General features: G+C 39.4%; 1 protein-coding gene across 2 annotated transcripts in view; it reads right to left on the bottom strand.

The window, feature by feature from the left end:
• Positions 1 to 15,432, bottom strand: part of TENM1 (teneurin transmembrane protein 1) — a 904,402-nt gene that overhangs the window by 111,749 nt on the left and 777,221 nt on the right. For both annotated transcript variants that reach the window (XM_086388154.1, XM_086388153.1), the window contains one exon: positions 6,385 to 6,634. In XM_086388154.1, the coding sequence (XP_086244280.1) occupies positions 6,385 to 6,634 (250 nt within the window). The remainder of the gene's footprint in view (positions 1 to 6,384; positions 6,635 to 15,432) is intronic.

Below are 15,432 nucleotides of genomic sequence, written 5' to 3'. Positions count from 1 at the left end.
ACGGCCCATCAGTGGGCATCACCACCTGGCAACTGACGGACTTGAAGTTTGCCGTGAGTTTGGAGGAGAAAGGTATGGAAGGGCAAATCTTTTCAGAGCAAGAAATTCTTGTGATGGTAGGATCTTTAAGTCGATCTTTGATTTTGTTCAGGACCTGCAAGATTAAAAGGGCTATTCTTTTTTAATTAAAAACTTTTTACTGAGTTATAATTCACATACCACAAAATTTCACCCTTTGAGAAAGTGCAATTCAGCAGTTTCCAGTAGACTCATAGAGCTGTACAACCCTGGCCATCGTCCGATTCCAGAACATTTGAATCATCTTATGAAGAAACCCTGTAGCCATTAGCAGTCAGTTCCCATTTCCCCCATTTCTCCAGCCCCAGGCAACCATTCATCTGCTTTTTGTCTCTATGAATTTGTTTATTCTTGACATTTCTTATACACGGAATTAGATAATATGTGGTATTTTGTGCCTGGCTTCTTTCATTTAGCATCATGTATGACCCATTCCTTGTACATTTTGGTAAGGATGTATGACCCATTCTTTAGTACATTTCATGGATGGAGAAAAAGGGGTAAGCCAACTTTGGAGTTTCTGGCTCATGACCAGACATCACAAGAGTTTGCTTGGCCTGCTCTGTGCTGGTTGCAGCACTTTGCTTGTTCTTCATGCTGTTCTTAGCTTCTTCCCTTATCCTTAGTCAGAAAATATCTGATATCAAAGAATGGACTTCGCTGTGTGTTCATCTTCTCATGGGAGTCTGCCTTTGAAGACTGACTTCCCACTCCTGCCACTTCTTAGAGCTTCCAACTTCAGGAAACTCTCAGTTAAGACTATCCTTCTCGTTCTCTGTCCCTTGGCCTTATCACAACTTTCCTGTGTTGTGTTTAGGGCCCTGCTTTCAGCTAGCCATTCGTTTGAAAATCAATCTGACAAACGAATCCATGCTTGGTGATTAATGATGATTTTAGCTTGATGGGTTTTTCCAACACAGGTTCTCGTGTTGGGAACTCTTGGAAAGCCAATGTCTCAACTCAGAGGAATGCATTTCTTAGGGTGGCAATTTGGACCCCTTGGAAGGTCAGCAAAGATGTTTTGGGTGTGAGGTAAATGGAGCTTTTGGGTGACAATGCTAATACATGAGACTAAACTGGAAAGCTAACCACCCATTTCATCTATATGTAGTCTGTTTCTCTGTTTGCAACTCCAGTGTTGCTGACGAGAGGAAGGTTCTTGGTCATTTTTCAGATATTTTCAGGGCCCTTAAAGTCTGTGTTCCATTTGTTCCTTCAGCAGAGCTCTCTACAACTTCTACTGTCCTTCATCATGCTAACTGCCCCTAAATGGGTGCTATTCAAGTTCTACCCAATCTCCAGTAAAAGACAGGAGTTGAGCACTAACAACAATGTAGGAAATATTAACTAGTCACTGTGAAAGAAACAGTAAAATCTCAAGAGAAAATTTTCATGTCACATTGACATTTGTCAAGTCCAAATTACTCAAGGCACCAAGAAGCATTTGGTAGGCTCTTTTTTTTTTTTTTTTTCATTTTTAAGTGAAGGACAAAACAAATATCTGGAGAATCAGGGCATCTTGAACAATACAGCATGAGGTTTTTACAAAGAATAAATCATTTCCAGTTATGCTTAATAGATTTGTGAAATTAGAAGATGAGAGGGGAGCAAGAGGATACTCATATTTAAATTCTTACAAAGCACTTCATATGGTGTCTCCTGTTTTTATTTATATAATAACCCATGTGAGTTTTAGAAAACTGAAAAATGACTCTGAGGTCATAATCAAAGGAAGATGAAACAGTCATAATTGATGAGAAACAATTGATAGATTTGGGGATGCTGAGAATGAAGAAGAGAAAGTTCAGGTACCTATGATAATCTATCTTAACACTTCTGAAAGCTTCTCAGGTAAATGACGGAAGTGGCTTCTGTGCTTTAGATGTAAACATTTGCCACTACTGAGTGGATGTTTCATGAAGGCAGATTTTTGCTCAATATAAGGAAGAATTTTCAACACAGCATACCAAAGATGCAGTGGGTTGTTGGGTGAGATAAGTAAGTTTTCTGTTATTGAGAGGGATAAACAAAGTAAAGATGATCAACCGTCAGGGATGCAGTGCACACTACGTTTTACCAGACACCTCTATGGACTCTTCTATCACTAAGCTCATAAATCTGTGATATCACTTTTTAGTTACTGAAATATGTGTGTGTGTATGTGTGTTTAAAATTTTAACATGAGAAGCAAAGCACTAGGGGTATCTAAACCTAAGCTATCTCATAAATCTATCTTAAAAAAAAAACTTCACAGAATGTATTTTTGAGACTCCCGCAGGTTTAATTGCATGATCTTATAAGCTTCCCTTCTTTATTATTGTATCTTCATTTCCCACTGGAAGGAAGCACTGAGATGTATATGTGCAGATGAAATCTGCAGGAAACAGGCAAAGGGATACTGTATGCTTAAATAACAAAAAATAACCTTGTTGATCTCGGCATGTTGCTAATAATAATGACATAACTGACTTTTTTGTACCCTCCCCATTCAGCCAATGGGGGATCAGCTAGAGGAAATAAATGATCATCCACCAATGAAAATGAAATTATTTTTGAGGTCAGATGAAAGAAACTCAATTGGGGACAGTTTGGATCAGTGGAGCTGAGAGGAAAAATCTATAGTCTGCCAGTCTTTGAAATGTCAAGGGGCATCTAGAATTGTTCAATGTGGCCCAAAATGGAACAAGAAGATGAAAGAGAAGGAAATATAGAAGGGCACCCAGTAGGGGCAAGCTTTATGTCCTCTCAAGATGTCATCAAACACTGGGCAGATAACTACACATTTGTGGATCTTAAAACAGGTTAAACTGTATAAGACATGTAAGAGGATGCTCAAATACTAAATTGACAATTCTATAGATACAAAAGTAGAAAACAGAGTAGTTAAATTATACAATGAATAACCTGACAGAGAGTGAAGATCTAGAATGTTCTCTATTTTTTTCTGTAATAACTTATTGACAATATTGCTCTTCCACTCAGTTTTAAATGCAACCAATTGACATAATGACTCTATATAGTCTGTGTTTCCAAGGAAACAGATGACTCAACCAAATAAAATGACTAATATGTGCTGGGGGGGGGGCGATTAAATTAATTGATTTAACATCAACCAAAAATTGGTACAAAATTAACTCTCTCTATATATAAAGTAGAATTCAACGAACATTATGGTTATTAAGCTAGCAAAACCACCTTGTGTCAACTTATTTCTCCCAAGAAAGTTTAAACTTGGAAAAGTTATAAAGCAAATATATAAATTCACCAATCATATGTGAAAGATGCAAAGTATACAGAATAGACTACTGATTAGGATACTTTTTTTTAAGTGAATCTAATAAGGACTATACTAGTTTCTGATTAAGCATGACAGATAATGTTTGCTGTCATAGACTGGGTTGATGGTTTTGACTATCATCAAATAGGGAGTTACCTGTTAATTACATCTAAACGATCTTGTCTATATATTTATATTCCATCAGGTTATTTCTCTGATGGCCATTCACAAGAGTGTTGGGAGTAGAGAAGGAAGAATAAGTTTTTCTCCTTGAAAGAAATGCAGGGAATCTTAACCATGAGTCTATGAAAGGGCTTCATCCACAGGGATAAGTTGCTAGGGTGGGAGGTGGGGAGTGGAGATATGGGGAGAGAACGAAAATATGTAACAGCTGAGTTTTGTGTGAATGTGTTTATTTCTGGGGGAGAAGGCCCATAACATTCAACAGATTCTCAAAAAGGTCTGAGAACTTAAAGAAAAATGTTAGGAAGAACTTCTGTCAGCTCAGAAGAGCCAGCTAGGCAGACTCACGCTAAGTGAGCTCATGGTGTGTGCTCGCCTGTGCCTTTGAAGAGCTGTGGCAGTGACGGATTGGAAACTACTTCACTCTGTCCAAAACAAAATTTTCCTTATACTGAGAACATCACTTTGCAATTAGGGTCCAAGTTATTCCATTTTATTCTTCAAATGACTTTGTGTTAAAGGAAGGTCATAGGTACTTTGGACTAAAATGCAAATTTGTGAACTGTTAAGGACCCTTGACCAAGAGAGAATCTTCTCAATGAATGACAATTGCTCCACCTCAGGTAAATTTGCATTTAAATGACAAGGGAAAGGAGTCTATTTAGCTGGGTTTTCTTTATAGTAATATTTTTGGTTTTTATAGATAATCCTATGGGTTTTTTCCTCTGAGAAGGCAGCTATTGATACATAGGAGCTAGTTACATAAGTTTTATAGGGTTGGCTATATGGGGTCAGCCAGACAAGGTCTCTATGCAAGGGCCAATATCTGCACGCCTGGAAACATTCAGATGGTGAACGAATTGTTCAGTGCTCCACTTATGTTTGGCATCATGTAGACAGAGCATCCCTAGGATTTTGAAGACAATGTAGAATGTTGTATAAAACATTTTCAAATCCAGACTACAATCATCATGGCCTTCTTCATTGATTTTCCAGTAAGTAGGTGCCCAAAGGGATACACTGCTTGTAATGACAAATCCCTGTGAGGTATGACATCCCAAGGTACATGAACATTTGATTAGGGCAGGGTGCTATGAATTAGTACCTCTTTAGACTCTGTAGATGTGCTTTATCTTTATAAAATCTTAATTTTACAGTCTATTTTTTTATCAGTCAAGGGATTTAACAGCTTTTTTCTCTATGACAGCGTTTGCAATTATAATTAAGAAATGTATTAAAACTGGAGTGAATTAATGTGAAAAATGGATGGGGGTTTGGGACTAGAAGAGTTCTCTAAGTAGGTATGAAAGACTCAGTCTGAGAAAAGGGAGGTAGATTCCAAAGGAAAGCATGAGAATTTGAAAACTTTTGAGGAATGTCCTTATGTATTCAAATTTCCACTCTTATGGGATCATAAGTGTTAAACGAAAATGACCCAAGACTTTTCATGTGATTTGACTGGTCCTGACCGTGCTCCGTGCATACACATTGCTCCGTCATTGTCTCTATTCTCCCAGTCACTGTTCTTGGTCACTACTTTTCAGGTCAATGAGGTGATGCCTGAGGCAAGAACTGTTTTATGGAAGAGTTTATAAGGTGGCATCAACCACCCTATAAACATAGGGAACATAGGGAAATTTTTCTGGAACATAGGGAAATTTTCAGCCTCATGTCCTGAAGGCATGTGTCAGGGATAAAACTGTCACAACCAATTAGGAGAAGGCTCTATTAGTTTACCCAGGAGAGGGGAAACAGATCTGTCTATCCCTCTTGGGATGGGAGAGGATGTCTTCCTTTTCTAGGACTCCAGGGGACATATATTTGTGCCTTATATCCTTAGAAACCTGAATATTCATTGGAAGGACTGATGCTGAAGCTGACGTTCCAATACTTTGGCCACCTGATGTGAAGAGCCGACTCATTTGAAAAGACCCTGATGCTGGGAAAGATTGAAGGCAGGAGGAGAAGGGGAAGACAGAGGATGAAGTGGTTAGATGGCATCACTGACTCAGTGGACATGAGTTAAGCAAACTCCAGGAGATGGTGAAAATCTTGCCATAGAAAGCTTGCATGCTGCAGTCTATGGGGTTGCAAAGAGTCAGACACAACTGAGCAACTGAACAACAACAATAATCCTTAGAAAGGGAGAAATAAAGATGATTAAGTCGAAGTCTCTTTAGTTGTTATTTCTGTGTAACTCCAAAATATGAACGACAGTGCCAAAAGGTATGAATTCCTTTCAAATGCTGTCAAAATACTTCGTCCTTCAAGAATATTCCTAAAACAGAGTGAGAAAGTCTAAAGATGAATACTTTAATCATTTTTTCCAATGGATCAGAGCTTTTAAGGATGAAAAAACTAATCCTTCTTCAACTGTCGTGTAAACACAGGCGGCCATTTTCCTTTTGATGAACAGACCACTTCAAAAGACTGGACCTGGAGAACTTAGAAAATGTAGTTTTTGGCTCTGACAACACCTACCTGCTAGAAACAATACTATGTATTTTTGATCAGTCTTTGTCGTGGGCAGAGCAGGGGTTGAGTGACTTACCTGAGCACGTGACAGAATGGAGCTCCACATCAGCGTCAGGAATGCACTCAGGGAAGGCCACACATACAGGCATGTCAACGCCTCCTGGTTCTCCAAAGCAGTGCTCAAAGGTTTCTTCAAGTGGGAGTAGACATGGTGACCTATGTCTCTGGCCCTATTCCTGCATCTCAGCTGGGTACTACAATATGGCAACTGCATTTTCTGTTCCTTCATGCAATGCCTTGTCTGTTCCTGTTATCTCATTCTTGTTTTTACCTTATCCGCTAAGCAAACACAGAGATTAGAGGAGACTTACCTTAATTCCAAAACACTAACGGAGTTTCCTGAGGGAAATATTCGCCTTACAAAATTGAAGTCACCAACATACACACTACCATCAGGGCCAGAAGCTAAGGCAACGGGAGCGAAGAGTTTGTTGTTGTGGGCAGGGCCATTGCAGTTGGTGCAGGCTACGCTCCGTTGGTGTCCATTACCCATGATGGTTGCTATGACTGGAGGCTGCTGGGAAATGAACATATTTTCTCCATTCCCTTTATGTATGATTCCTAGATCCAAGGGGGAAAAAAAAGAATTAAAAAATAACCACACCATATTCTCAGCAATATTTTAAATTCTCTCTCATTGTTCAAAGCAGGAAGGAGCGTTGGCTTGCTATAAAAGAACTTGAGAGCGAAGCACATCACCCCAGCTTTTATTTAACTGCACAGCTACAACAAATGGCAGCATAACACTTTGCCTCAGTTTGTCCATCTATGAAATGGGATAATATACCCAGTCCCTTTAATGTTGATTCTAAATGCCTCAATAAAGTGTTTAATGACAAACTTTTAATGATTTCCTGTTCACTTTGGGTTCTGTGAATCATCTGTGGCTGGTTTTCAATCTCTGACTTTCTTCTGATGCCTGGTGCACATCTGTCTGACTTCAAACCACCTGCTCTATACAACTACGAAAAGGGAGGATCAGTCAATTTTAATATTAACCTAGCAGAACACAATCAGAAAGGTAATCTACTTTGGTAAAAAGAAATCATACTACTAGAATGCACTTCAAAGATAAGAGAAAAGAACTTGAATGTTCCCCTCTTTTGGACCAGATCTCACTATCATCAGTGCAGGAAATAAAAGATACTGACTTATGAAACTGCTGGAAAGTACTCTGCAGTCATTTTCTCTGGGAAATCTCATCCATTCTCATGACTTAACTCCCATCTCTCTACGTTGAAACTTTTCTCCTGTCCAGAGTTCTCACCTGACATGCAATTTCCTACTACATTTCTTTACTTGGCTGTCCCACTGGTACCCCAAACTCAACAAGTTTAAGACTGAACTCAGTAGGCAAAACACTCTCTGACATAAATCACAGCAAGATCCTCTATGACCCACCTCCCAGAGTAATGGAAATGAAAGCAAAAATAAACAAATGGGACCTAATTAAACTTAAAAACTCTGGCACAATGAAGGAAACTATAAACAAGGTGAAAAGACAGCCTTCAGAGTGGGAGAAAATAATAGTAAAGGAAGCAACTGACAAAGAATTAATCTCAAAAATATACAAGCAGCTCCTGCAGCTCAACACCAGAAAAATAAATGACCCTATCAAAAAATGGGCCAAAGAACTAAACAGACATTTATCCAAAGAAGACATAAAGATGGCTAACAAACACATGAAAAAGTGCTCAACATCACTCATTATCAGAGAAATGCAAATCATGGGGGTCATTAAAGGAAACTGAACATTGAACCCTTAAAAAAAAAAAAAGAAATGCAAATCAAAACCACAATGAGGTACCGTCTCACACCTGTCAGAATGGCTGCGATCCAAAAGTCTACAAACAATAAATGCTGGAGAGAGTGTGGAGAAAAGGGAACCCTCTTACACTGTTGGTGGGAATGCAAACTAGTACAGCCACTATGGAGAACAGTGTGGAGATTCCTTAAAAAACTGGAAATAGATCTGCTATACGACCCAGCAATCCCACTGCTGGGCATACACACCGAGGAAATCAGAATTGAAAGAGACATGTGTACCCCAATTTCATCACAGCACTGTTTACAATAGCCAGGACATGGAAGCAACCTAGATGTCCTGGATAAGAAACCTGGATAAGAAAGCTGTGGTACATATACGCAGTGGAATATTACTCAGCTATTAAGAAGAATGCATTTGAATCAGTTCTAATGAGGTGGATGAAACTGAAGCCTATTATACAGAGTGAAGTAAGTCAGAAGGAAGAACACCAGTACAGTATATTAATGCATATATACAGAATTTGGAAAGATGGTAACAATGACCCTATATGCAAGATAACAAAAGAGACACAGATATAAAGAACAGACTTTTGGACTCTGTGGGAGAAGGCAAGGGTGGGATGATTTGAGAGAATAGCATTGAAACATGTATATTACCATATGTGAAATAGATGACCAGTCTAAGTTCAATGCATGAAACAGCCAGTGCATTAGGACAACCCAGAGGGATGGGATGGGGAGGGAGGTGGGTGGGGGTTTGGGATGGGGGACACATGTATACCTGTGGCTGATTCATGTCAATGTATTGGCAAAAACCATCACAATATTGTAAAGTAATTAGCCTCCAATTAAATAAATTATTTTTAAAAAAAAGAAGAGAAAGAAAAAAAGACTGAACTCATTATTTTTCTGTACTGCTCCACCCCGCAAACCACGCTATTTCTCCTATGTTCTCTGCTGATCTTCTGAGTGGTATCACCAGGAATGTATTTACTCATGTTGGGAATATGGGCACCACTGTGGCTCTTCTTTTCCTCATTCTCTAGCCCTAATTAATTACTAAACCCCCACTATCTCCTCAAATATATTGAACCAGTTCTATGGTCTCTGTTCTTACTACTGCTGCTTTAGTTCAGTTTTTCTTAACTTCTTAGTTTCTTGGTTTCTGTGTTTACCCATCTCCAAACTATTGTCCATATTTCTGCCATAAAGGTTATTTCATGTTGATATATGGCAAAAATCAACACAATATTGCAAAGCAATTATCCTCCAATTAAAAATAAATAAAGATTATTTCAATATGTAGATTAAAACCTTTCAGTAGTTCCATATCCTCTATGGCAGCAGTCTCCAACCTTTTTGGTACCAGGGACCAGTTTCATGGAAGACAAATTTTCCATGGATGGGGGCGAGAATGGGGGGTGGTTTTGGGATGATTCAGCGCATTACATTTATTGAGTTTGTTGAGCAGGAGGCGGAGCTCAGACGTAATGTGAGAGATGGGGAGCTTCACTCTGTACAGGAGAAGCTTTATTCGCTTGCCTGCTGCTCATCTCCTGCCGTGCGGCTCAGTTCCTAACAGGCCACACACAGGTACTGATCTGTGGCCCAGGGGTTGGGGACCCCTGCTTTATGGGATAAAGGGCTCATTTCTTATGATTAAGCCATACAAAGTCCTTCATGATTTGGCTCTTGTCTCCTTCTTCAGTCTCCCCTCTCATTACCCTCTCATTTTTATCCTGAGTTTCAGCTACAGCAAACTATGCACAAGTATTTTCACACGCTTCTGTTCTTCTCTGCTTTTGTGTCTTGCTGGTCCCTCCATCCTGAATGCCCTCCTCATTTTGTTTGCTTGGGAAACTCTAATCAAGCCTTCAAAGCTCAGCCCAGTTCTCCTTGGATGCTCTGTCCAAGCAGAATTTATTATTCCCTCCTCTGTGAGTATGCACAGTTTCTTTTCCATAGCTCTATTATGACACTTGCCACATGTAAGATACAGTTTTCATGACTTCTCTATCTTCCCTATCACAACATGAACTCCTTCCTCTGTCTTACTCTTTTCTGCATTTCAGTGCCAATCCCTGTGGCCAAGTCATTAGAAGTGCTCAATAAATGTTGGAAACAGGCTTTGAGTCTCTTGTAGTTTCCTTGTCCAAATCCCAATGATTTTGAGAACCTGCTGAGCCTGGGCAGAAAACCCAAGGAACAAGTACTGCTATGCTAAACAGCTCAAGTCTGCCCAGAATGAGCCAGGGCAGGTAAAAAAAAATCCATGTGGTGAGAAGACATGCCAGTGTGTCAGGCTGTAGCAGCTGACAGCAAATGAATGAATGCAGCTATCCTGTCCAGTCTTATTTTTTCGCCTATGACTCCTGCTATCTATCTCCTTGGACTGCCTGTTATTCTCCCTAAACATTTCCTGAAATGTCTCCCTCGGTTTTTTTCCAACTTTTGGTCCCACAGTCCTACAATAGAAACCATTGATCACTCTGAAATAGGAATGTCACTGGCAAAAATTAAGAGGGTAAAACATGCACAAAGCCATGGCACCAAATATGAACCTGGAAACAGAAATGCCATACTTCTATAGGCTTTAGATTTCAAATCTCAAGTAATTTTACTTTCTTTCCCAAGGTGATTTCTGGCTATTTTTTTTCCCCAACATATCTGCAGGAGCAGCTATGAGCTTATGCCCCAACAAATTGCTCTTTTATTGCGGAACCATGAGATAGATATCTTGAGGCTCACTACTTTCTTATTAATTTTATTAATAACTTTATTAGGCACTGAAGAAATGTCTCAAGATTTAGAATAGTTAATTAAGCTAGATTAATAGGATAGAATTTCATTTCCCCCAAAACACTTAATTGCAGTGTGATCAGTATCACAATTTAAATGAATTGGGAGAAACTGAGTGAGAACTGGCATGATAGTTGCACAACATCATTGAAAAGAAATCTCCTGATAATCGCTCACTGAATATCCTACCAATGAGACTATGATATGTTCTTCAATAAATGAGGAAACCAATTGTTTAGCATGTCAGTATTTCAGCAATGCACTACAGGGTATATCATTCAAAAATATTTCCAATTATTGGCTTGGAAATACCAGATTTGCTATTAACATCTATTTTCACAGATAGATATCCATTTTTTATATCAATATAATGATATAGTTAACAATTACCTTCAAAATGACATGCTATTACCAGGCTCCTGGCAATTTAAAAACTGAAGATGGCTATTCTAAACCATTCTTCTAAGCCTGCAATTCGAAAACTCCTCTTTTCTATTAGAAAGCCCAGTACTCCATCAAATAAGAAGAATGATTAAAGGAAATAAAACATAAGGCAATGTACTTTCTGATTACATCTCAACAATTGATGTCTTGCTTTCATGCAAGGTACTAAAGTGCCCGTGTACCGAAATTACCATTCCTGTTTAAAGCTGAAGCAATCAAAACAAAAATGGGCAAACCCCTTTTGTATTGCCCTGGAAAAATAGATCATTTTGAAGGGTGTTTTTGTTGTTTCAAGAATCTGTTTAACCTTCCATTACATAGAACCGGGGCATACCATCTAGCAACAATGATTTAACACCAATTCTTCTGCAAAAGGTTGCTTTGAAAACATTTTGTTTATGTTCCTGGAAATCTTGATCAATTACTGCTGCCTCCTTTCCAGTTTATTCTGCCACACATGCTCATTTTGAAAACAGAATCAAATGATCCAGAGACTACACACATTATTTATAGGAAGGCCAACTTCCTGCTAAGGATTGGGTGTTTTGTTTACAGTTAACAAAGAAACCCCACTGGCTGGGGGCCTATGGCATATTTTCTCCCTCAAGTTTTCCTTTTCTCTGCCAAAAAGTCAAGTCTGTTGTATAATAATTTAAGCATACTTCTAAACACATGACTCATATCCTCCTGTTACCTTGCTCAGAACTTCTTTTGAAGCTTATAAATAAGTTTGAAATACAATTCCCCTTGGAAGCCAGTGGGTGGTGCTTTATACTGATTTCAAAGAAGAAACCATTTTTCAGGCTTATGAACAACAAGGGACACAATAAATATTTCTCTTAGGACTTGATTGAGAGGATATAAACACAAACTGGGAGACATGCCAATGTGATCAATGGCAATTTACTTTCCCTCCCAGTAAAACCATTTGCCAAAAAACTACTGGCTTATCTTGGAGGTTAAGTTAAAGGAGATTCTTGATCTATTTCAGACAGATGACTACACCCAATTAGAACCCTGGATAGTTTTTTTCTAATAATTTAAAATACTCAACTGGCATAATTTTAAAGAACTGATTTATCTTGAAATAAATATGTACTCTCTGCAATCACTAATAAGATGTATTTTGAAAGAATAATGTTGAAAAACACAAGTTCCCAGTTGGTTTTCTTTGTTAATTTCAGTGAAAGAACCATCTTGATATATCAGACATAATATTTGGAAACAGTGCTCCACAACCAATGGCTAATTGTCAGGTAAATACAATTGCTGCAACTGAAATGACAAATGGTCTGAAAACACTTCCTGCTAGAAACTACCCACTGCATAATGATTTTGGAGGCAAAGAAAAACTGCAGAATTGAATGGCAGCAGACATCCAATTTAATTACAGGTGTCTTTTTAACCAGTGAGAAGAAATTGGGGGAAGATAGATTCTTGTTTCTAATCTGCTATCTGTCTCAGATCAAAAAAGCAGGGTGCCTAAAGAGTTAGGCTCTGGCCTTAATCAGTCAGAAAAGACTGTCTGACCTGACCGGGAGAGTGCGTTGCTTTCTAATTGGTCCTCTCAAAGCTGCTCCTTCACACTCATCATTCCTGCTTCTAAAACTGCCTTTGTGGGTAGGGTTTAGACTCCCAAAATGTCCCAAGAGAGGTGCTGGTATCCAAGGGCAGGCTGAAAGGCAGTGGCAGTGCTGGCTTCAGCCCTGTTTCCTGGCAGGCATGACCTGTCCTGTGTGTGTGTAGGCACGTGCCTACAAATGAGTTGATAAAGATAATATCAACTCACCCTTTTTGGCCCCAGGGACCGGTTTCATGGAGGACAATTTTTCCAGGGACTGGGGGGAGAGGGGGAATGGTTTCAGGATGATTCAAGCGCATTACACTTATTGTGCAACTTAATTTCTATTATTATGACATCAGCTCCACCTCAGATTATTAGGCATTAGATCCTGGAGGTTGGGGAGCCCTGGATAAAATGAACAAATCTTCCTTTAAATAAGTCTGTCTTAAGTAAGGTTTCTTTCTCAGGATAAAAATCTCAGAAACAGACAAAGTAGATTTAGTGGGGCTGGGGTGAGTACCAGGGATCTTTTGGAGTGATAAAAATATTCTAAAACTCTGTGGTGGTGACGGTTGCAGAACTCCACACTTTACTAAAAATTATTGAAGTGTACCCTTAAAATGGGTGAATTTTATGGTGTATAAATTATACTTCAATAAAGCTGTGAAAAAGATTCTCAGAAGTAACTTGATACCTATTACCCTAAACATGAATTACTGGTGGATTAGAGGTGGAAAGAACACATTTGTGGAAATCAGGGGGGCCCCCAAAGCCAACTTTCTGAATGGCTTCCATCTGTTCTGAATTTTTCAGCCTCAAATGGTAAGAGAATATAGGACTGGGAGCACACAGCTGGGGACTGGCTCGATTGAGGTCATTCCCACTTTGTGTTTAATGTCAATGACAGGCATTTGAAAGAGACAATCCATACCAGCCAATAAAAGTGAGTGGAAAAGAAACGGCTGCTTAAAATGTCAAACTCTTTCAAATCAAAACAAAAAACCTAATAATTTAATAACTGGCATCTGCCCTTTTATTTTTATACTTTTGAAACTGTGATTCTCCTTTTGACAACAGAAAAAGGGTTGACATTTTATATCTGTGCCTGAATCTTTGCTCTTAAACAAGCAAACAGTTGGAAGGGGAATTCAGAGTCTTCCTTGAAAGAGGGGAAGGACATGTAATGGGAGGCATATGGCAATGGATTCCTTCACCTTCCAGGGTCCTACACTGGAACTCTGGTCAGTGGTCTCAGGCTATGGTTGAAGCAAACCTGGTTAGCTTAGGTGATCAAAAGTTCCTAGCCTGTGGGGCTGGTCGGCTTGGCTGATTCAACTACAGTGCACATGAATAAGACCAGAGGTGTGTTTATAAAATGGATCTCTTAGCCTTGGTCAATTCATGGCCTTAAAAGAGAACCCTGCTTTAGCCAGCTGTTTCACAAAGGTCAGATGGATACAAGGACGGAAGGGTATAGTTGTCTCAGTACGTTCACATCACCAGTCCTGGAGAAATTACCCCAAGACAACATCCGACTAAAGGCTGCTCAGAATCTGCCTCTTTAGATGAAAAGGAATATGATTTCACAATGAAAACTTACCAGCAGATGTTCAAATGATGCTGGGTGGAAACACCAATGATAGGTTTCCCAGCAAAAGGAGGTGAAGGAACTTGGATGAAGCCTTTATAACCAGGGGAGCAAAATCAGTTTGTCTGAGAGAAGCACGGGCTAAGGGCCACCTGTGGTCTCTTCTGACTTCACGTCGAAATTACATACTAGGTGACAGTGACAGCAGGAAAAGTGGTCCAAAGAAGGCAACGACTGAAGATGAGCATGTACGGATTCCCACTGCTTGACCTGCTTTTCCTAAGTCCAGGACTCAGGAGGCTGAAAACTAAGTCAAGTCCGGAGCTGTACTCTCCCCAGATTCTTTCTCTTCTTCCCTGTGTTCCTCCTACCTCTTTTTCAGCACTATCCATTGCTATCCCTTTACTCTATCCCTTGCTTCTTACTACATATACTGACATTTATATGGATTAAAAAAAAAAAAAACTGGTGTAGAGAGAGTACATGGCTCTGGCCACTTACTGTGAGCCCTGGGGGAAAGTCATGTGACTCAGCCTTGGATTCCTGACCTTTTAAATGAGGTTAAGGCCACACTGCAGGGTTGTTGTGTTTAAAATGGGACAGAGTTCACTAAAGTCCGTTGAAAACTGTATGGCACATATGATGCATTAATTCTAAGATGCTTCCCATTTTAACATCTCTGGACTAAGCATGTATCTTGCAAACAATGTGTGTCATTGTTTAACTGGCAGTATTTTCCATAAAATAATGGTATACTTATAATCGTGGGCTTTCCTTGTAGCTCAGTCAGTAAAGAGTCTGTCTGCAATGCAGGAGACCCGGGTTCGATCCCTGGGTGGGGAAGATCCCCTGGAGAAGGAAATGGCAACCCACTCCAGTATTCTTGCCTGGAGAATCCCATGGACAGAGGAGCCTGACAGGGTTGCAAGAGTCAGACATGACTGAGTGACTAATCACACACATACTTATAATCAATGGTATTTTAGATCACATGAAATACAGCAATTATTATTCCAATTGTTCAAAGTTGGCTACAAGGTTGGATAAACTGGTTAATCATTTGGGCCAGGGCAGTAATGATAGAAAACTTTGTGAAGAGGTCTCACTTGACTAGCACTAATTTGAAATCAGATGATTGCATTTGAAAAGAAACATAATGTGGTCATCTCTAGGTGGTGGAGTTATAAATAATTTTTT

The sequence above is a fragment of the Bos grunniens genome, chromosome X (assembly GCF_055505025.1).
Source record: "Bos grunniens cultivar Pamir isolate PY7600 chromosome X, Bosgru_T2T1.0, whole genome shotgun sequence".
NCBI classification, from domain to species: Eukaryota; Metazoa; Chordata; class Mammalia; order Artiodactyla; family Bovidae; genus Bos; species Bos grunniens.
This window is presented reverse-complemented; position numbering and strand designations above follow the sequence as displayed.